Here is a 24,402-nt window from a genome sequence, read left to right as displayed (position 1 = left end):
CAGACTGAGGCTGTATGAGGGGTAGGGAAAAAAAAAAAAACAACATAAAAAGGGCACCAGTGTGCTGAAAATCAGAAGGAACCATGTCCTGCTTTGTCCACTTAAACAGCACCCTAGGCCACTTCCTCATGTTGTCTTGGACATTTGCCCACTCTACAGGGCACTTTATCTTGTTTTGTCCATTGTAAGGACACTAGAGCGGCCCTAATCATATTTTGTCCACTAGAAAGGCACTCTAGAAGGCACTTTGTCATATTTTGTCCACTGGAAGGACACTCTGGAGGGCACTTCACATTTTATCCACTGGAAAGATGCGCTAGAGTGCACTTTATCAGGACTTCTCCACTGGAGGGACACTCTAGAAGACACTTAATCATGTTGTTTTGATCATAGGGCCACTAGATGGCACTTTTCACGTTTTATCTATCATGGGGGCATCTAAGAGCATTTGCAGCATTATATTTAAACCTGAAGGGGAACCAGGGTGGGTGATTACCCTGCTGCCTCTCCCTTAGGTCCACCAGAGAAATCAGTGATTTTTTTTCTTTGTTAAGGAAGATGGAAGCTTTTTAAACTATGTTGAGTAATCATGCAGCTGACACTTTCCAGATTAAAATGAGTAACTTTGGATAGAAGATCACATTATTTGTCCTTTCTTAAATAACATATGCATCCCTACCTGCACTACAACCTACCCTCTTTAGTTCAGTGAAAACTCCTCTCATGTATATGTCAGTGATAGCTCTTCTGGGCAAGTTGATAAGGATTTTTCCAGTGAACAGAGGAGTGAAAAATAATATCTCTGAATTATATAATCCTTCTGATTTGTGCCCTGTCCCTCCCATCTGTGGCCTTATGATGACACAGAGATGAAAATTCATCTTGCTCAGTCAGGCCTGACAAATATTTCACTCGTGAATGAAAACATTTATTATGAAGCGCACACACATGTGAATACACACTCATATGCAGTCATAGACACAGATGGAAGCGCAGATAAACATGAGTACTCACACACACACACACACAAACCCACACACACATCCCTAGCTCCCATCTAATCTCCTGAGCTCCCAGAGTTCCTGGCCTTGGGCCATTAGAATGGGCTAAGCGAGTGCAGAGGGGAAAAGGAGAGACAGAGCGAAGGAGGAATGGGGGGGAGGCAGTGAGTCTGGGGGAGAGGGAGAGAAGAATGAGATGAGCAAAGAGAAAGGGAAGGGGGAGGCGGAGAAAAGGCAGGAGACATGGAGACAGTGAGAGGGAGGGCGCTTGTCTTTGGGAAATGGAAATCCTTTACAATCTAAAGTGGTTTCCTCTCCCTTCCTTCCTCCATCCTGTGCTCTGTGCCCTCTCCCTCCCCCGGAGCTCCCACACTGCTAACTAGAAAACTGTCAGTGTATTTAACATTGAGCCCGCTACAAAGCTGAGGACTTTACAAAGAAAATCTTTATATTATGTCAGAGAACAAAGGAAAAGCTGCTTTGCTTTCTTTACTCACATGACAACTAATTAAACAGTAGGCTAATTCTCAAGACAGTGTGTTTTTATGGCTATAATTTTAATGCACCATACATCAATATACAAACCCCAATTTGGAACATTGTGTAAAATGTGAATAAAACCAGAATGCAAAATTTGCTAATACTTTTTCACCTGTATTCAACTGAATACAGTACAAAGACAAGATATTTTATGTTCAAACTGATACATTTCATTGTTTTTTGTACACTGAATTCTGAATTTGATGTTTGCAACATGTTCCAGAGAAGGACAGGGGCCTTCACAGTTAGCACTGATAATAAATATGGATGGTCTTTCTCAGAGGACATGATGTCCACAATTTCCAAATACAATCTCCTATCCTGAAATCCCTAAATTCCTGTTCCAAACAGGTGTTTTTGTATCCAATTGAATACAAATTGAAAAGTATATGCATTTTTTTTTTTTATACGGCATCCCAACTTTGGGGTTTGTATTTACCTTCTGCTCCGTAGAGAAACATCAACTTTTTATGGACAAAGACTCAAAGACACCTTGTAGACGGTGCATTTTTGAGTTCATTGAACAAATTTCAGAACAGCATAAAATCGTTTAGATGAAGTAAAACCATCACAGAAACTGGGATCACAAGGCCCTGCAAAGGAAGACGACTTTATTTTACCTTATTTACCTGTCTCTTTGTCTAGATCTTTCACGCTCTCTACCTCTATCTCTCCTTCCTCCCTGCAAAATCTTCCTGGAAAGAAGAGGCCGTCTGCTAAATCATCAGTTTCAAAGGGTCCCCTTCCTCCTCTGTCAGCCCCAGGTTATTTTTACCCCCTCCCTCCACCTCCCTGTGCCTCCTCCCATCCATCCCTCCCTCTCCAGGAGAACTCTCTGTGCCAATTTGTACTCTCTTAGTCACGCTAAGCACTTATCTTGTCCCCACTGAATGCCTCTGCAATCAAACCAACACTTATCCGGTTGTAAGGCATTCTAATGGCCGACTGATAATGAAACTCCTTCGTTGTGAGTTAACAACTGGCTAAGAGATGTATAAGTCTACATCACAAGCAGTGATATTGCTGATGACAGACACAGCCTGTAAAAATTGCCTATGCTGCTACAGCTGCAGCTACTGCATTCTGGGTATTGTGTGCATTAAATAATAAGCATATAGCTGAATATATCAGTCTGCATTTTGAAACAGTCTCTCTAATGTTTAGTATTCATAAAGGTTTTGTCTGGAATATATATATATATATATATATATATATATATATATAGTATTAGTACAAGATCTAGTGTCAAGAATACCCCTACTATTCACTTGCAAACACACACACACACACTTTTTTTTGTCACTCACAAACACGAGCTCATTGCTTTCAAAACAAACAAAAAAAAAATCCCCCAAAATACCTGGACTTTATGTACTTGTAAGAGAAAGGGAGGTAAACAATCTGAGCAGACACAAATAAAAGAAAAGAAAAAAACAATAAATCATATGATTTATGTGCACACATACAACAGTTCATTCCTGCAGCTGAACACCAAAACAGGTGACTCCTCCTGCTACAAATACAAACATTTGCTCTGCACTGATTCTTAGTACACACACTACCCAAACCCATCACCAAAGTGTGACTGAATTTGATTAAACCATCCCGTCAACTTGCTGCTTGATTGCCATCTGGAGCCATTAACTGATGCTGCAAACCATCTGATGACTTGCTGACTATTAAATCACAGTCCTTCAAAATCATCACAAAAATACCTGAATAGAGAAAGAGAGATATATAAACCAAGGAGCTTCCGTTTAAAGAACTTATTTGTGTGATGTTTCAAGCTCCCAGCCAGCTCAAGCTTGAAACATCAGTCCATTTCAGAAGGCATTCTCCTCCTCTTCTGCTGTCTGTTGCAGTTTCCAGTGTCACCATCGCTATATGTGAAACAACATCAACCTCCATGCTAGTGACGGATATGCTTAAAAATGCAACTCATCCTAACCATAACCTGGTTACTAAAGGTACAAATGTAAACAAGTTAGCAACTGTTCTTTTTCTTTTACTGGGATTTAGGCGTTTAAATGCCAGAGCTCACGTCCCCACGTGCAAATGTTCCATCAAAACAAGCTACCTACTGGCTCTGAGCTTAGCGCTGCCCAAGATTATTTTGATTTACTTGAAGAAGCATTTCTCAAACTTTTTACACCATGTGCCACCTCGGACAAAGAAAATATTAGGCTCTCTAAGTACCACCATTTTGACTAACGTTAAAACACCATAGCGTGGGCTCATCCCAGTCAGCTACAGACAGTTCACGCAGGAGGCATTTATAAAAAGAATATAATTTTTTGTTGACTGATGATAGCCATACTGCCTTCACAATAATGCAGTGGCTTACTGCCATCACAGTTTATTTTGTAAGTAGTCATGGATTGCGTATGTGTGTCTCAGATTTTAATCATTTGCAGTTTTTTGGTGTTTTTATTATATGTTTTTAAATGATTTTATTTGATTTCTAAAACTTGAAGAAATCCCTCATGCTATAATTTGAGAATCTAGGGTGTAAAGAAACAAGAGAGAGCATATTTTTCCCCCCTATTCCAGAATAATCATGGGTTCAGCCAGACCTTTCTCCTTCACTGACACAGCATTAAAATGAAGTGGAGATAAGTCTGTCTATGTGAGACTAGTCCGTCACTGAATACTTTCCAGCTTCCCTGCCTTGTTTGTGGCTCTCAGCCCCAAGCCAATTAATTCCTACTGAAGATATACATCTTTACAAACAGGTCACAATTATATTGCTTCATTTTTTAAAAAGGCTAAGTAATTATCTCAAATGTTACACAAAGAGGAGCAGATATTATATTTGATGAGGTTGCTCCAGTGAGCATTTATGTAGCAGGACTGACTCAAAAATAAACCACCGCGCTCATGTCCATAGTAATGAAGGAACATGTCACCCAGGACAACAGTGTGACTCACTGATGTGTTTTTAATTGTTTTTGGACAACAAAAGCTCAGTGTGCCAAGAGCTCAGGGAAATGCTATATCAGGCTTTGGCTACAAAGGCAATACTTGTTAGCAGGATCAATTGATTGGTGGTCGATAGAAAATAAAAAAGTAAAATATCACCTCTTTAAAGCAGATTGAGGTTGGTTTTAGATTAATTAGTAATCACTGGATGCAAATGGCCTTTTCAAATACAATTTGATCTTAAATAAAACAGATTATTTTTCATTTGTAAAACACCAAAAAGAACCATGAAGCCAATTGGCAAATATAATAATCATAAATTGGAGCACTAAGGCTGTACTGAATCAGGTTTTTAAAACTCCATTTCAAGTACCACCAATGAAAAAAAATTTAATGAGTTAGGAAAATGGAAGAATAACTGATAATTATCACTGGCTTTATAGAATTTTCTGCCTTCCCTTCGGCTATGCTGTAATGATGTCAGGACAGGCATTTCAATATGCTTTCAGAGCTCAAAGCCATATTTGATTATATGATGCCAAAGCAGGTACTGTACTGGAGTGATGAAGTTTGCAAGATTTATACAACCGGCCAATTAGAAAGATAGAAACATAAGTAAAAAGAGTATGCAGGGCTGATTCAGTGAAGTCTGCTGTTCCCATTATAATGTTAAGACATGCAGGACTGCAATCATTTACTCAAAATATTTTATCTTAAGTAATCACAGCAGATGAAGTCTCAGAATTCACATTACCATCGTTATCAATCAGACTGGCTTTTCCTTCCCTCATACCATTGAGGCTGATATGCTGATTACGGGGCATTTGTGCTGTTGTCCCAAACCATGTCAGTATACCTTTTGAGTACAGCCTCGGCAGATGAGCAGCAATCATGCTGAACACATGCTCTTGTGTGCCTCTTCAAAAGCAGACGACTACAATCATATTGATTAGTGTTTTGTTCAGACCACTCCAACAATCAAGCAGACTCTCATCAGAAGACACTTGAGCGAGCCTCGTTCACCACAGAGACTATTTGAAACACATTGTGGCGATTGTATGGTGTTCTCCGTTTTGATTTGGCCAATGACAACAATGCAAACATCTTGCTTTCAAAAGCTGCTTGACTCTGAGTATCATTAGGGTGCAATCCTGAAATCATCTTCGTCAAGAAGTAAATCAAAATGAAGGTACTCTAGCAATGCATCATTTAGAAAATTAGAGGATGACATGCTCATTCTGGTGGTCAACACTGTTGTGTTATATACAGTGTAAAAACAGACCCTCACCACATATCAACACACAAGAGACAAACACATGGTCTTGACCGCACACTGGGTGGCTCGCACAAGTTGAAGTCATTTGTTTTGATTTGATGTCACACTGCCTGTTGACAGATGTTTTATCCCATTGTAAAAACCTTTGGGCAGTGATTAAATTGAGAATGCAAAAAAGTACCGAACCACTCCCTATAATGCGCTGATTGGTCTTCCTTTAAGCTGCTAAGTATCATCCATACACTGATGTTTTCCAGACTCAGACCTCTGACCAAAATCTGAAAGTTTAGGGTGACTTTGTAAAGCAACAGATAACCAAATTGATTCTCACTCACCTTTACATTGATTGGTGTTCTTGTCCAGGATGGCCTTTGTTGACACAATCTTCCCATATCTGTAAAAACAACAATAAAACATTATGATTAGCCATATGAATCACTTTTGCTATTTTATCAATACTGGTTGTTCTTTGAGTCTTATACAAACAAAGAGTGGAAATGTTGTTTGGTCAGTCAGTCATTCTGTTGGTCCACCAGTTTGGTCCAGACTGAAATACGTCAACAACCAATGGATGGACTGCCAGTACAAGTACAGACATTCATGATCCACAGAGGATGAATCTGAATGACACTGGTTGCCAGTTGGGTTGTCATGAACTTTGGAACAGACATCCATGTTCCAGTTGCCATTAAGTAAAAAATTACATTTGTCCATTACCCTTGTTTGTGACCAAATACCTGCAAAACTAAAACTGCTAAAATGCAATGGTAGATGATAAACATGCTTTCTAGTATTTTAATTGAATTTCCCCGAAGGGGGATTAATAAAGGATGTTCTTCTACTAAACATGACAGATAGGTCTATCGGCAGGTACACAGTACTACAGGATATGGCTACTACAAGACACCCCACAAAACAGCTGCACTTAAGCTACATCTAGCCAGCAAAACTACATAGTTAGGTTTAGGCACAAAAACTACTTGGTTAAATTTAGAAAATAAAAATACTTGTGCAAATATTGGAAAAGATTTTGGTTTGGGTTCAAATAAGTACATTAATTCAGGAGGCTGTCTTAGGGGGCATGTTGTGAAGTGAAGTGGGTGGGTCTTGTAATAAACTGGGTGTGTCTTGTAGTCTGTGAAAACACTGATAGACCCTTTTCAATGATAACATTGTTATTGTGAGCATGTTGCCATACTAGCAGTAGGATTTAGTTTTGGCTTGTGCATCCCCAGCAGCTGGGGAGCAAACTAGGATTCAGTGTCTTGCTCAAGGAGGGACATGTGACCAGGTAGAGGTTGCCAGCCAGCCCCTTCGGTCAGTAGGCAACCCAGTCTACCACCTGAGCCAGAGCCGCCTCCAACCCTGAGACAGTATTTTTTGGTGCAACTGTAAATATGTGTTCAAGTTGGAATTCATGAGGATTAAATGACAGAATACAACACAGTCTGACCATAACACAGTTTCTCAGGGTGTCCAAAAGAAAATTAACTTGATAGGGAAGTCATCCTTGAAAACTGTTTGGAAAAGGGCAAGCACTTTCAAAAAACTACTTGGCAAGTGAGTGGATAAAGCATCTCCCTATCACCGTCTATCACGGGCTAACTTCAGCCAATCACATCAACGAACCATATGACACAGACTCTTGCTGAAGCCAGCCAGTCGAAGCAAAAACATCTTTTCCATCGAGAAAAGCCTTCAATGCCATTTTGCTCTTCTCTGAATACAGAAATACTCTCCCGTTCTGATATAATTGATACTATAGCAGCATCTATGCTATTGTCACCATTGTTGTTTTTGCCGGTAGCTGCCAGTTGTTCCTCATAATGCTGATGGGTCCAAGCCACAGTGGTTTGGCCACAAGTACATAACTTGAAGCCTGGCAAGATGGATTCTTGTGATGTTGTGAATCCAGCTGCCTCTCAAGGTAACATCAGACTCCACTTTATCACAGTGAAAATTTCTATCTTTGCTTCTACCTATCCATTCTGCCCTTATCTGTTTCAAATCCCACCCGTAGGCCTCAGAACACAGACAGTACTGTCTCATAAAAGATGATAATAACCAGACATCTGTACGGCACCCAGGCCTGCTTGGAGGGCCTATAAGAGAGACAGACAACCTCCATACTTCTTTCTATCTGTTCTCTCTGCCAACTTTTAATGCCTGCTGTCCGTTTCGCTACCTTAGTCCCTTTCTTACGTTCGACACCTCTGCCTCTGTCTTTGTCTTCTCCCCTTATTTCCCCCCTCCATCCCACTTCTATTCTCCAGCTCTCTGTTCTCAGAAAGGAGTTAATAATGTTTCTTATCAGCCCGGTCGTTCAGCGCTCCTGGAAAGAGACGACCGAGAAACAGACAGAAAACTGAGAAAGAGACTGAGAAGGTATAAGGAGAGACGAGAGAGGAAAACAGGGACAGAGAGTAGAGGAGGAGAAGAGAAGAGAGGGAGAAAAAGACAGAGACAGAAAGCTTGGATCGCTGAGATCAGCCTGGATCACTGCCTGGCTCTGTGGATGAGACTTTTTAATTAATGTTTTAACACTGCTGCACAATGACTGACTGGCTGGCTGAGTGACTATCAAGAAGATTGACAGTCTGACAAGCTGGCTGACTGGCTAGGTGACTGGCTGATGGCCACAGGTGAGGGATTGAAGTATATCCCCTCTTCCTTTTTAGAGAAAAAGAGGGAGACAACTATGGAAACGAAAAACCAGGGGGAGATACAGTGTGGGAGGTTGCGAGCCGAGAGGGTGAAAAAAAAAAAGCGACGGGAGGGGGAGAGACTCTGAGGAATGAGAAATAGACGAGGAGAGGGAGACCAGTCAATCAAAAGATAAAAAGAGACACTGAAGGCGAGGAGGAAGCGAGGTAGTCAGGGAGCGATAGAGAGATAGTAAGAGGTGTTTAATAAAGAAGAGATCATTTAGTTGTCACCATCAGGAGAGTCTCTGTCAGCCAACTGCTTCTGTCAGAACAGAGACTAGCTCGCCTGACAGCTTCACATCAAACTCTATTGGGACAGGAGACGTTAGAAATAAAGACAGAAAAAAGGCTTTAAAAGGCTCCTATCACACATAACATGACAGCCAAGCAGCTTATGATCTCAAAATTGCTAGAGAAAAATCACCACTTTTTGTTTAAACAATGCTCAATTTTCACACATTTCCCTGCAATTTAAGATATTTTTGGGGTATTCACTAATCCAACGACTGTGACAGGCTAAAATCAAATCTAATGTGTCTCGGGGTGTGTTTTTTTTTTTTTTTTTACAAAGTCATGGCTGGTGGTAAACAAGGTCCTTGGCCTGCGGTTTTGGGAGCAATCCAATGGTTGCAGACGTAAAAAACACACTCTGAGAAAACAAGGCAGGGCTAATCGCCCACACATATACGCAAAGACAAACACACATGCAGACACACACGCAAGGCAACATCGTAGATCAAAAACACCAAAGTGGTAATCACACACATTACACACACCATCTGGCAATGCCCGGCTCTTTGTTGACTTCTGCCTTGCTGTGATTCAAACTTGGTGTGTATGCATGTGTGTGTGTGTGTCAGTGTATGAGTGTAAACACCTACAGTGCCTGTGTGAGTGAATGTGCCTGGACACATTTAAGCATACAAATACTTATGTGGGTGTGATTCCTTGCAATTGTGTGTGTTTGTGTGTGTGTGTGGTGCAGTGAGGATGAATGCATGAGAAAGATCTCATGCACCATTGGTGTTTTGGCAGGTTGTTTTTCCCGGCAGAAAAGTGAAACATTTCCAGACTGTTTTATTTGTTTGCATGTGTATGTGCATGCGGGCGTTTGTGTGTGTGTGTGTGTGTGTGTGTGTGTGTGTGTGTGTGTGTGTGTGTGTGTGTGTGTGTGTGTGTGTGTGTATGTGAAAAAGAAAGAGTGAGAGGGAGAGAGAGAAAGAGAAAGACAAAGAAAGAGCTACCTGGCTCGACACATTATGAATCCTGAAAAAATATGTTCACAGTTGTCTGTTTTCATCAAGTAGAAAACAAAATACAGCGTGCATTTAATGCTTGGCTCTGTGTGTGTGTTATCATCAGATTGACGTGTGTGACATCAAAGGAGAAGTCCACCTGGTCTCTCTCGAGTTACACAATTTGGCTGGACTTAAAGGTGCAATATGCAACATTCAGCCACGCTAGAGGTAAGTAAACTGGTGAATTTTCTATGTAAAGACATAGTGGAGAAAAGGCACCATGAACAGAGTTTAAAGTCGCTCCCCGTATTGTGTGTGTTGTTATGCAAACTTGGAAATGTATGCATGGAAATCCGTCTCCATCTTTCTGGTGGCCTCGTGAGGAACTTTCTCATATTACAGCTAAACAAACACAACTACGGTACTGAAAACATTATTATTGAGAAATAAGTGATGAAGTGACAGAATCTTGAGCTATCTTTGATCAACACCGCCTGGTTTCACAGTTTGATCTGAGTTTTGTGAGTCTCCACTGGTAACCAGAGCCAAAATGGCATCTGCCTGGTCATGATATGTCTCATATTACAGCTAAACAGTACACTAAAATGTGTGTCTGAAAACATTTTAAGCAGAGCAATCTTGATCCATATTTGATCAATGCTGCCTAGTTTCACAGTTTCATCTAAGTTTTGGGAGTCTCCAATTGGAACCAGAGCCAAAATGGCAGCTGCCTGGTCACGATATATCATATTACAGCTAAATAGTTTACTAAATTATGTTTCTGAAAGCATTTTAATTGATATATAAGCAATGTAGTAACATAATCTTGATCCGTATTTGATCAACACTGTTTGACAGTTTCATCTGTGAAATGTATTTAGATTCTGGAGTCACTATTGAGTACCAGAGCCAAAATGGCAGCTGCCTGGTTACAATATATCTTGCATTACTGTCAAACTTTATGCTAAAATATGTTTCTGGTAACATTTTAGATGGAAAATAGTCAATGCAGAGGCAGAATCTTGATTCATTCACAGTTCGATCTGAGTGGGTTCAGAATGGCACTTTTTGTCCCAATATTGAGTGAATAAACTATGTATTTGTTTTGGTCAGAGACGCTGGTGGTCTACTGTGACCTTTAGAAGAAGAATAAGTGAATGTTGCATACAGCACCTTTAAAAACAAAGAGGAGAGGAGAGGAGAGGAGAGGAGAGGAGAGGAGAGGAGAGGAGAGGAGAGGAGAGGAGAGGAGAGGAGAGTGATGACGCCATGGCCTTGGGGAAATGTCAAATTACAACAACACTGCGCCCATTCAAAATGGTGTCTCACTCTGGTCTTGATTCAGTGGTAAAAATTCCATTTCATCCAGACAGCTACAACAACTTGCTATTGTGGTGAAGGAATGGAAGAAAGCATTGATAATAGATCAGATGATGAAGTAAGGAGGCTGAGGAGAGCATGGAATAAGAGGAGAGGAAAGTGCAGAATGTCCTGTTCTGTCCCAACTGGAACCATCTCATTGATTCCAGCAGAAGCCTGGACAGAGTCGAAATAACACTGACCTGCACTTGACTCAACAGCAGTGACACTGAGACACTCATAAAAACTATTCAAATACTTACAACATACCAACAAAGGACTACAAAGAACCAGATGGTCAGGGTTAGCACTTCCTTATTCCATTACTTCCCATTGTGCCAAAGAAATAGTGAGTGAATACACTCTGAAAGGGATTGAGTATGTAATCTGTTTCCATTGGATGTTCATCATGACTAAAGTGTCCATAATGAAGTGTGAAGCAACAGAGGAACAATTTTCCAACAAGCCTGACAAAGGGATCTAAGCCACAGCTTCATGTGTAGTTCTGTAACCAAACTTTTCTCCTCCCTGGAATATGAATACAAAGACGCTTGTTCTGTGGTGTCTGCCATTGTATATACAGGATGACATGGGAATAGAGGTTTATTTCCAATTCCTCCACCTATTCCCATTTCCTGTCTTCCCAGTTCCATAACGTTTGTCATCGTCAGTCCCATCCAGATCACACCACTCTTACTCCCAATCCTGAGACAGGAAATCCTGATTCCCTGTGTGTCCCTGTGAGTTTATATACCAAGAACAAGGGTACATTTGAATACAGTATTCAACAGAAGATGTGATTAATGTCTGTTTTAACAATTGAGAGATTAAATAAATAGAAAATGTCTTAAGTTTATTCTACACTGTCCATGTGTTTAGGGTCTTTGTTGAAAATTCAGACAAAAATGCAGCCCTAAAAGCTTTTTTACACCAATACTACTGAGCCTTTTATCAGCAACTTTGGTGCACTTAAAACAAGCATGCACGTGAGTGTGGCATCAACGGTGGGATGATGCGTTCACAGCTTCTGCAAAATCAAGGTGATGGTGAAGAAGACTAATGTGGGTTGATAATGAAAGCTAAATCAGCATACATTACAAAGGTAAATATGACTGGAAATTGGTCCTAGTTCTGAAGAGCACATACTGCACATATCATTTTAAAAAAACATCTGTACACCAGTGTGAATATTTTCCATGATTAATAGGTCAAAAGCTGTTAACACTGCTGTGTCTTACATTTGTATTTTATCCATTCATGAAGTCAGTAAAAAGTGTGTGACAGTAACAAGTCTGTATTAATTTCTGCACACCTGACGACTCCTGTTCATCCAGTCTCTATTTGAGTGTCTACTTTATCAGATGCAACACTTGCTGCATAGATCGCTGTCAGTTCACTTAGGGACTGTCAATAAATCACTCTTTAGATGACACAAAAACCAATGTAATTTTCAACACCTTGGTGCTGACTTGGCCATAGTAGTGAAAATTATGATTGAAAATGAAAAGAAGTTGGTCTCATGTAGCACACCTATTTTGATTGCTAATGTGAATTGTATAATTACACTGGACTAATTGGACAGACATCTTTTTATTGGATTTCAGCATTGCTTCTTTTCTATATTTAGGTTTTTATGGAAATGATCAGTTCCCTTTTGTCCTTTTTCTCTCTTTCTTTGTTTGCCTTTATAGAGTCATTTCACACGCTCCTAGTCCCATTGTAATTGAAAAAAGGCAGACATCTCTACAAATCTCCAGAACTTGGCAGCATTGTTTCTAGATGGATAAACTAGCTAGTGCAGAGGGGAAAAAATGTATTTTGGGGTGAACTGTCTCTTTAAGTTGTTCATAATTTTTTCGGTGTGTGCCCAAACTGTACAGCCATGCGTGCCACAAATGTTTTCCAGCCTTTCTTACCTTTGTCTCAAAAAACCCTGGTGTTATTTGTTTTCAGGCTTTAGAGTGAAATCCAAATTAATAGACTTGGTCTCATTAGCCAACCCATAACCGTGCAGAAATATCTACATTATGTCAAAAAGTTGTTTTTATATCATAAAGTATTCACCAGGAGTAGCTGGCTAACCTTAAATTCTCTGTTTTATTTGGCTTCATAGAGATGCTACAAAGCCCAACAACACAGCACTAAGCTGGAGAAGACTGCCTTTCCACAGCATCGGTCGGGGTTGCCTGACAGACTGACTTTCAAATGACAATCCTTTTAGGACAAGCTATGTGTCTTCTTCGATGCATTGAAACTCCTTAGAATCCCTTCCAAAACCCAACTTTTGATTTTTTTTTTTGTTTCTTTTCCACCAAGAAACGCAATACACTAAGAACAGTAAGACCAGTAAAATTGACAGTATTTTCCAGACTGTCAATATTTAAAGAGGAAAGTCAATGCGAAACTGAGTGCACCCAATTTTGGCAGGCTTGACAAAATCTGTGTGCACCCTGGCTGTGTTCGTGTGTGTGTAAAGTGTTAATGACAGTCCTCAGAGGGCCCTCACAGCATCAGATCTGTGTTTTCATTTCCTTGTGGAACACCGTCAGCCTATCGATGTTCACCGTTTGATGTCTACTGAGCCAGTTGCCAACCACACACACACACACACTCTCTCACTCACACACACCATCATCATTGCTCTCAAGGATGTCTGTGATTATATACATTATATATGTGCACGCTGTGTGTGTTTGTGAGTCGCATGTGTTCCGTCTCAGGCTGTGTGTGTGTTTGAGTGTGTGTGGGTATGAGCGTACACGCCACTTGGTCTCTGTGTGTGGTATCTACTAATTGGGGATCCAATACAGCTGTCTTGTCTCTTCCATTTCCCTCATTTTTCCACGTCTCTGCCAGTTAGACGCAGACAAACACAGAGGGAGGACTGAGAGAGTGCAGTGCTTCAGAAGTTCTTCAGATTCATTCCCCATATGTAGTTCAACATGTTCAGAAGCCATAAAGAAAGTGTTTCCATGATGAAAAGGCAATGTGCGGTGAACTCAGAGAATGGCTCGATGTTACTGAAACATTAAGTTAATCTGCCAAAAGGGCTTTGCATGATGTTTAAAATCAGTAGCTGCAAGGCACTTTGGTTAAGTGGTGCGTTCAGGAGTTGGTGGTGTAATAAAGTGGATAAACTACTGTATAACCACAAATTTGTGGTCATCTTAAGGTAAAGAAGTACAAGTATAAACAAAAAAGCCATTTTATTTTCAGAAAAAGCATTAGTTGGTTCTTTTCTTTACTTTTCTTATCCTTATTTTCCATTTATCTGATAATGCTATGGGGGAGAGTGTGAACTCTTGCCATAAAGATTTATGTCAGACCAAATAGCTGGGTATTACTCTATTTCAAATACAATGGTGGGTAAATTGAGTTTAGATGAGTGTAATCTCCACTACATCTCTGGCCATAACTCTCCAGGGAGCTCAATACCTTCTCCAGTTAGGGTCTTAAATATAGGCTCTTTTTATCAATATAATTACAGTGAAATTACATGTGACAAAAGAACATGACTGTTGACTCTAAGAGCTGGGTTATGCTGGAATAAAATGGCATCTTGTCTAACCATGTCAGAAGACAATAGTGCTTATACCTCGCAAGCATACTCGATTGTGGCATAAAAACCCAGTCAACATAGAGAGGCAACACTCAATAAGAGTGCAAATGGGGAAGACAGTGCGTGCTTTCAGCCTCTCCTGGAAGGTATTCATAGTGTTGCACTTGGTTGTAAACACAAAAGGTGACAGACATGGATGTATAACGTGAGAAAAAAGAGAATTAGAGACAGAAGTTCAAACCCTGCTTTCCAACCTAAGAACAGTTGGTCAAACACTGTGTGAAGTGTGTTTGAATGTTTCTGAAAGTTACAGAAATTGTCAGATACAGATGGCAAATACGGCAGCTTGGCTGGTGGCCCTATGCATCACACCATGATGCTGTAGGTACTCAGTTAGAGTCAGTTTTGCATGTAAATGACTCTGCTGTCAATTTAGTAATATTAAATATTCAATGTCTGAGTAGATTTTGGGTTTAAATCAACGGTGACTCCACTATGCGGACTTTCCCACTCTTCATACTAAGTGAGTCAACAGAATTTCCAAACATAAAACCACAAATGATGCAACAGGTACAGTGTCATACTTTGAAGCACAGAGGCACTAATCAAGCTGCTGTATTTCATTGCACTGAAAATGAGAACAGGCTGGATTTGGACGTGAGGAAAGGAAACTGTCATTGTGACTAAAGCCAGAGATGATTTCCTTTTAACCACACATTCACGTACACATCCATACACATCATGGCTGCATCGTGTATCCTGCATCTGTTTGGAGCAATTGTTGAGCACGTTTTCAGGAATCATTGCTACATGTATCCAAACACACATGTGGTTAAAGTATATCTCTGGCCTAAAATGATGCAGATCTAACAGTGGTTCAGTCCACAAGATATCTGTCATTCCATACAAAAAATTCACACCTTCCAACAATTCCAACTGCACCTTTTCAAAAAACAGGTTTAAGCAGTAACCCTCCAATTAATTCTTGTCCGCAGAGTTCTGCTCATTAAACAGTAAGATCATAAAAGATGGAATCTGTTTTTGAAATATTAGATAATGCATTTCAGGACAGAAAAATATTTCTGGGATTCAGGTTTCATATCAATCAACTGCTACCAGAACATCAAGCATATTTTTAGAGGAAGATTTCCATTTTTCTCACTCAGCTGCTGCTGATTAATAAGAGACTGTGAACTCATTCAGTGTTTTATACACTTCTTAGTGATTTCTCTGAAGAGGCTGAGTGGCTTTGAGCGGTTAAAGCTGATCTGTCCTCATACAACCCAATATAGATAGATAGACAGACAGACAGACAGACAGACAGACAGACAGACAGATAGAAGTAGTGAATCAGTGGTAAGCATGAGAGAGAGAGACAGAAAGACAACAAGTGTGAGTGAAAGCGAGGTAGCAAGAGAGAGAGAAATTGCCCTTGTGCTCTGCTTTAGATTCCGCGCACGTTCTGCTCTGTCCCCAGACGTTAAAAGTGTGTCCATAGTTTGGGCGACCGGGGGAGTGATTGGAAATGTCAGCTGACAACAGCACTTTTCACTGACACTCTGAGAACTGGCACAGAGACAGAGAGAGGGACAGAGAGGGAGGGGTGAGGGACGGAGGGAGGAAATGAGGAGGATGACAGAATGGGAAGGGAGAGGATGGTAATGGTGGGCGGGCTGGCACACACAAAAAAAGCCACGCTTGGTAACAATAAGAATGAGGATGACATTGATTTGAAAGAGTCTGTGTGTGTATGTGTGTGTGTCAGTGTCAGGGGACTATCCTTCCGTTATTCATTGTAACTGTGTGCATGAATGAAATGCCTGTCTGTGTGTGTTTGTGCGCATGCACGCGTGCGTGTCATGTCAGTGAGTGACAGGAAACTGCCACTCAGTCTATTTCCGAAAGCCGGAGAGATTTGGAAAACCCAAGGCTAAGACTGCTGCCCAACAGCACTCACAGTCCCCCCTCTCCCCCACTGACCTTTCCTAAATGTTACTGGCCACTTGGCACACTGACTGGGCCTCTAATGAAACTTTTATTGGCCCCCATTTTTCACCCTGTTTCTCCAGAACGCCTCCAGGGCTAAGTTGAAATACAACAGGCTTGAACTGCAGCTGACACGCAGAAGGGCAAGGTACTCTGTGTGTGTGTGTGTGTGTGTGTGTGTGTGTGTGTGTGTGTGTGTGTGTGTGTGTGTGTGTGTGTGCATGTGCGTGTGTGTGTGTTATAGTCTTCACATTTCATCTTCACCTGCTTTTTTCTTCATTCTAAAATGAATTACATTAATTAGAAATGATTATCAGATCATTTAAGGCCCTTACCTGCTGAATATTTAGCTCAATATATCTTTTTCTATACACAGTACATTTGATAATATCAGGTAATAGTTGAAGGTAAACCAGACCTTCTCCCCTAGGTAGAGTTGTTTTATTGTATTGCATTACATTCTGTGTGGAGTCTGTTTGCCCACATGGGGACGGCTATGAATGAAATGTGTAGAATCAGCTTTGACAAGACAAACAAGCTAGTCCCAAGTCAAGTACCAAGTCCTAAACTTTGGATTTCAAGTCCTAAACAAGTCATAATGCAACAATAACCTTACCACCTCATTGATTTACAAAGTTACTTAACTGTTAAGCTAACGTTAGCTAAGTTAGCTCGCTAACTATGTTAATGTTAGCCTCGACTTACTGTATGTTGTGAGACTTCAAATGCATACTCCTTGGATGTTGTCTGATTGGTTCAAACAAAGTGAATCGGGGAATTTAAGTGTCGACTTGCTGCTCTTAGGGCTTGGGGGAAGGTATCAAGTATTTTCAATGCAAAATGCTCAAGTCCAAGACAAGGCACAACTCACTGGTGTTCATGCCCAAATCCAGTTGCAAGTCAAGTCTAAAGTAATCAAATTTGTGACTTGAGTCCAGCTTGAATCCAAGTCATGAGTCCACACTTCTGATGATCAGGACAATCACATTATTCACCAAGACGAACAGAAAAGCTGTGAGGAAAAACTCTTCTTCTGGTGTCATATCAGCATGTTAACGGAAATGTGTCATTGGCACTGGCCTGCTCACACCCTTAGGTGTAAAACTGTTTTCCAAACTGTTACTGTTACTAGGATGTTTATTACAAGGTGTCAGTGACATATTTTATGCCTGCAATTCCCATCCAAGTCACTCAATGCTAAGTAGTGATATTCAAGTTTGCTCAAGTGAATGGAATCAATCCAGTTGGGTAGGACGTGTTACAACTGCATGAACCTGCTCACTCAGGTTTCAGCTCTTTTTTGTTATCATACCACCTCATCTATATCCTTTGTATCCATTATGTTCGGAAACAAAATAAACTAGCAGAAAAACAACTTTCATATTTATTACCTTTTATTTATCATTGTCATCCTCTTAATATTTTTTTTTCAAACTCCATCTGCTGAGGGAGATCGACTGAAAGCGATCTATCTATCCATCAAACGAATGAAAGCACCACAGCTGGCACTGAGTGGATTTCGTGGCGAGACTGTTTTTGTCAAATTCTGTTTCTACGGTTAAGAATTTACTTTCAATCTCAGTGTTTACAGTCTTTTTAACAGAGAGCAATGGGACATTCACAACACAAACTGTGTATGACAATTGATGCACAGTGGGTTAAAATAAACACTGGATCAGAATTTGTTCAAATGTAACAAAGCTGCTGGCGATTAATAAGTGTATGCCTTCATCAGCTCCAATGCCAATCCTGCAGATGAGTTCTAATTTGGCTTTTACTAAAACGTTTAAAGGATTGGCAAATCAATGCAATTACGTTTTAATTCAGCCTAATTTTACAACTGTTATCACTGAAAACTGTAAAATATTCTCATGTCTTTAAACAAGAAATCTCTCAAACTGTTAAAGATTGAGGGGTTTACATCTGTGCTGACTGACAGAGGGATGTGTGTGTGTGTCCTTTTGCAGCGTGTGTGTGTAGATGACCCAAGTGCAGAGGGGAGCGGATGGGTTAGGCCCAGCTGGGTTGTGTTTTTTCCTCTGAGGAAGCACAGGGGAGGGACAGAGAGGTCAAGAGCAAACTGTTGATACTCATTATAAGCTGCTGTTGGACTCACGCAAAACTAATTACGACAAGCTGAACTGAACGGAGCCGGAGTGAATTGAGCTCAGCTGCACTGAAGGATGCATCTGCACGGCGAGGACAGGGTCAGACAAAGTTGAACAGAACAGAGCAGAATAGAACTCACGGCTGGCAGAGTTTGATGAGGTCCTGGTCGGTGGTGGCTGGCGGCAGGCCTCTGATGTACAGGTTGGTTTTACTAAGCTGCTCCACTAGCCCTCCTCCATGACCACCTCCTCCACCTCCACCTCCACCTCCTCCTCCTCCTGTGGTGCCGGGGCTGGGCGGAGCCATGGGCGGAGGGGGAGGAGCATAGGACTGCTGCAGAGATGGAGAGAGAAAAGCAAAGGTAAAGGTCACTTAAGGTCACAACACGATTTTTTTCCCTTTGCCTGTGCCATAATATTCACTATTTTAAAGGAGAAATGTGTAAGACCCTAGTGTTCAAAATAAGTACCACAGTCCAAATACTGAGTTGGAGCCCTAAACAGTATATTAAATAGTTTTCACCCCTATTTAATATACAGTCTGTGGTTGAAGCAAGTCCCCCCCCCCCCCCCCCAGGCTTAAGGCTCATTCAATTTCCCTGTAGGCTGCAGAGAAATTGAACATGAGTGTAAGACGAGGGAAACATGGCCTTTTTTGGGGTGCTACCATTGTTGTCAGACAACTGCTTCTTCATGAAGCTGGTGTAGATGGATTTCAGAGTTCACTAACAAAACATCACTAACAAAACATCATCTTTCTACAAAACTCTTGTTCTTTTGCATAATCTCTTCCTGCATCAAGTCCCACATCAATATCTTGATTTAACAGGAAGCACTTCAAATTAAGGAAGCAGGATGTGTAATTAGTAGCATGTATTATAATCATGGTACCAGGTTTTAGTATGGGAGTTTGTATCCATAACGATATCAGGCTGTGCTGCATCTTAGCAGCTGGGACTTCACCAGCTTTAATGATTCAGGGAATACTGTAAAATTTTAAGAGATCTATTGGCAAAATAATGCTGAAATGCAATATAATATCCATGAGTATGTTTTAATGAGTGTGTAATCACCTGAAAATAAGAACTGTTTTCTTTTATTGCCTTCGAATGAGCCATTTATATCTATACAGCATAAATACAGGATGCCATATTGCACTGCCATGTTTCTACTTTAGCCAAGAATGAACAAACCAAACCAAGGCTCTGAGCATGTGGTGTGTCAGTGGTGTGTGTCTTTGAGAATCTGCATGCAGTAAAAGTTGCATCAACTGTCTTGACAGGTCATTTAGTCTAAAACTGAATCTTAAAATGTGATCATTTAACTTATGCAAGAAAATGGATCAAAAAGAAAAAAGGAAATCATCTTGAATCAAATGACATTTTCTTGATACCCGTGGTTTTCCTACTTCAAGGAACTGTCAATGATTTCTTAAACCACACAAGACACGATTACTGTGCTTTAAAAAGTTTCTGTTGAGCAGAGGTGAGAACTAAGTCATTGCTTTGCTAGTCACAAGTAACTCTCAAGTGTCTGCACTCAAGTCCCAAGTCAAGTCTCATGTCCTAAACTTCAAGTTTAACTTCAAGTCCTCATGCAATTTCCACCAAAATGTAATACAATTTTAACATGGAACTCTGCCTCTATTTGTTATAGAGTTTTTAAAATCTGCCTAGTGTTTTTCATTTTAGCATCAAATTACTAAAAGAGCAAGAAAGTAATGGCAGATGTAGAGCTATATATTTTAACAAAAGAAAAATCCTTTGTGGACATTCGAGTATAGATTTTTAAGTTTATGAGATGCACTTGAATGCATTGAAGTCTGTGTATTTATACGTCAAACTCTGACAAAGAAAGCAGAGGACAGAAGAAGTGCACCCAACATAAAAACACAGTAAAGACTGTCAACAGTGTTTATTACATGAATGTTTTGGTTAAAAAAAACGGAAAATCTACCTGTATTTGGTGCTTTGTGGATGTTAATTTTGCAGCTACGGGAAATGAATTGATATATGGCATGCTTTTTAAATATTTTTTAAAAAGTCCAAGTCGACTTGCAAGTCTTGATTTTATGAAGACGAGTCTGAAGTCATCAAATTTGTGACTCCAGTCTGATTCGAGTCCAAGTCATATGACCTCATCTCTGCTGTCAAGCATCCAGTTATGGGTGCACAAACCAGGCCTCCAATGTTTAATCCAGGCCTTGGTCCATCATCGCCCCTAACTTACTCTAACATTTCCTATCAGCCTGCATTGTCCAATTATACGGCTCGATGCTGACTAAATGACTTAATAAGATGACCATTTCTGGCAGGGAGGAAGGGCAGTGCGAGGATTAATGAGGGTTTGGAACTGACGGTTGCAGAGTGCACACCCACCCTGCCCACCCACTGCCTTAGGCGAAGTATTAGGTTAAGTTTGGAAGAAGTAAACAAGCCAGATGGCTCATATAACAACAGCATTCAAAACACACTGTCTGCTTCCCTGATGTTTGGAGCAAAACAGCCACACTGGCTTGACAAAAAAAATCCGGTCTCAGCATTGGTCCAACTGTTGAAGACCCTGCTGCAGTCTGAGATGATCACAGACCAGTTCCACCATGTGCCACAGTGACAAGTCAAAGAGACAGAGAAAGGAAGCGGAAGGACAGGAGAGAGACAGGTGAGACGAGGAGCCTGTGTGCTCGGATGTATACTGTATTAAGCGGACGTATGTGCAACCGTGTGTGAGCTTGTGTGTGTATGAGTCGGTGTTTGAGATAATGACAGGTTGTCACCACACAGCGATGTGGAGCCGCAGCCAGCACTGATATTAATCCATTACCTGTGTACTTCCCTCAACTGGCAGACTGCGCTAACAGGATCCAACACATGCACAGCAGACATGCAGCAGTAAAAGGAGATGGTGCCTGTGGAGGAGTGTCATTTACAGGCTAGTGCCTTACACTAACAGACCAGAATGAGCCTATATACTTCAACAAAAACATGACAAAGTATAGAGATGAAAAAATCCCACACGGGGTACTACTTTATTTTAATGACTGTGACAAATCCCACTCTATATTGCAAGTGTCTCGTAAAACCCTCACATTTGCAGTTTGGTATTTTCTCCCAATATATCTCACAATAATGTGTTCACTCTGAAAGCATTGTCTCTGGGTCTGCAGGCTACTGATAATACAAATATGAAAAATGTATCAGTGTCATCAACTGATTAATCATTTAGTCAATCAAAAGGAAAAGGGAAAAAAGGAAATCAACAATTTTGAGAATCAATGAATGATTTAAGTCATTTATCAAGCAAAACTGTCAAACAATTTGTTGGTTCCAGTTTCTCAAATGTGAAAATGTGCTGGTTTCTTTGTCATATGTCACTGTAAATGAAGTATCTTCAGGTTTTTGAATGCTGGTGTGATAAAACAAGAAATCTGAAGATGTCAGCTTGGGCTGCATGAAATTGTGATATAATCATATTCATTAATCGGTTACAGCCCTAAATGTCACTGGGCTAGACAACAGGGTTTTCGCCATTCATGAAACTTGTCATTTGTGTCCAAAAAAGACTAAGCTGCAGTTCAGACCAGCTTGATCCCCTTGTGAAAAAATGCAGCTCTCTCACTCATTTGAATGTTTATACTATGTTCTAGAGTCCACTTGGAGAACCAGCACTTCCTGAAAATGCATTTCCAATGTGTCCACATAATGGGTGTGAGTAGTGAGAAGAAAAGGCTCATATTCTAAATCTGTGTTCTTATTAAAGAAAGGTTTTCACTTTCAAGAAAACGGATCACACTGAGCAAAGCATCAAACTCCAGACTCCCTCAGAGAAGCTACTCAATGGCCAGCAGTGTGTGACATGTACTGAGAAAGTGCGCGTGTGTGTTTTCGTGCGGCGTCTGTGATCACGATAATGAAAACCTCACTGCTTCAAAGCCTGAACTGTGCAGAGGGCTGATTCAATACGAGCCTTTTAACAATGGGTTTGTTTACCAACCACCTCTGAAAAATAACATGGAAGCATGTTTGATGGAAAGTGTCAGATACAAATAAAAGACCCCTGGCTTCATCTGAAAGAGAAATATCACTGGAATAAAAGCTATAACATACTTTAGATACGATACATTGCAATCATGGTGTGCTTACAATAAAAATAGGGGGTTCCAAAAAGGTTCTGTGTGAAGGGCTGAGGTTGTACCTAGAACCCTCTTCATCCAGGGAATCCTTTTTCAAAAAGAAATTTCTTCAAGGATAGTTGATATCCTTGAAGAAGTCTTCTGTCAAAGGGTTTTTGTACGATAATATAAAGGGCTCCTTGGTAGAATTTCCTGGATGGGTTCTAGATAAAACCCTAGGACTAGGACAGCTGAACCAGTAGGGTGGTTTTCTAGATAAAACCTTTGGTAAAACCACCTGGGTGAGTTCTACATGAAACCCTTGGAATATAAAAAGGGTTTGTAGTACAACCCCCTGGGGGTTCTGGGTAAAACCCTTGAAATATTAAGGTGTTTGTAGATAAACCGTTTACAGCAGAACACCTTGGGTAGTTTCTAGCTAAAACCCTTGAAATATAAAGCTGTTCTCAGTAGAATCCCTTGGGTGGGTTCTAGATAAAACCAGTGGAATATAAGGTTTGCAGTAGAACCACCTGGGATAATTCTTGTTAGCACCTTTAGAATGTGGAAAAGGTTCTGGATAGAACCCCCAGAGACGATTCTGGGTGGATCATAGATCATTTCATATCACAGAAGGGTTTTCTGCAGAACCTCTCACAGAGATTCTGGGTGGTCCCTTCCACATAAAACCTTTTTGAAAGGTTCTACTGGGAACAACAACAACAAAAAAGATTTCCCTACAGGGACAAGCCGAAGAACCCTTTATGGTTACACCTTTATCTCTATGAGTGTACCATACACACACAAAAGCGTACCCAGACTGGCACCATTTACTCACACACACACACACTGTCAGTCTTATCTACAGTATATGCATTCATCTCATTCCACCATGATTTGGAGCACAAAAGAGCCTTTTTTCACTCACACATACACACACACACTCAGATGTCCAGGTATGCACAAATGTACAAAAATCTGTCTCTTTGCTCTCGCTCGCTGACACGACACACACACACACACACCTGATCAAAGGCCTTGCCCAGGAAACCTCTTTCAGCCAATTTGTGTAGCTGTCAGGGTTGGGCCGATAGTGAGCTGTGTATGTAATGTGTCAGAGTCTGTGATAGGGAAATCCTTTGAAACATTGAAATCTCTCCCTCTCTCTTTGGCAACCACGCTTTCTCCTCTCTTCTGCCTCACTCGCTCACTGTCAAATTCGACTCCACCATCGCTCAATCTCTTGCTCTTTTCACCTCTATCCCTCCACTTCCCACATGCTCGCTCTATATTTCTCCCTCCTCCCCTCCCTCCTCCTCTTTCTCCCAGTTTCTCTTTTAAGGATTACTCTGCAGTCGGAGTGTGTGGACTGAAGGCTGCCTCTCAGCTGGTATTGTTGACACACTTAGTACAGTGGAGCAGCTCTCGCAGTGGGAAAAAGGCTCAGAGGCAGCGACACAAACTGTCACACAAAGCAAACACAGTCACCAGGTTTTTGTAGATTTCACGCACGGCTGAGCCTGTGAGCAACACACCGCCAAACATTACTGCACAGTGTCATGTATGTGCATGCTGCTGACTACCTGATGAGCATATATTG

At 40.8% G+C, this 24,402-nt stretch overlaps 1 protein-coding gene across 2 annotated transcripts in view; it reads right to left on the bottom strand.

The window, feature by feature from the left end:
• Positions 1–24,402, bottom strand: part of LOC146321200 (RNA-binding motif, single-stranded-interacting protein 3-like) — a 174,733-nt gene that overhangs the window by 105,472 nt on the left and 44,859 nt on the right. For both annotated transcript variants that reach the window (XM_084726256.1, XM_084726255.1), the window contains exons 2-3: positions 18,832–19,025; positions 6,072–6,130 (exon numbers count right to left, since the gene is read on the bottom strand). In XM_084726256.1, coding sequence (XP_084582382.1) covers positions 6,072–6,130; positions 18,832–19,025 — 253 coding nt within the window. The remainder of the gene's footprint in view (positions 1–6,071; positions 6,131–18,831; positions 19,026–24,402) is intronic.

The sequence above is a fragment of the Lutjanus erythropterus genome, chromosome 9 (assembly GCF_056507025.1).
Source record: "Lutjanus erythropterus isolate fLutEry1 chromosome 9, fLutEry1.hap2, whole genome shotgun sequence".
In the NCBI taxonomy this organism is placed as follows: Eukaryota; Metazoa; Chordata; class Actinopteri; order Lutjaniformes; family Lutjanidae; genus Lutjanus; species Lutjanus erythropterus.
The sequence above is the reverse complement of the archived record's forward strand: the minus strand, read 5'-3'. Positions and strand labels throughout refer to the sequence as shown.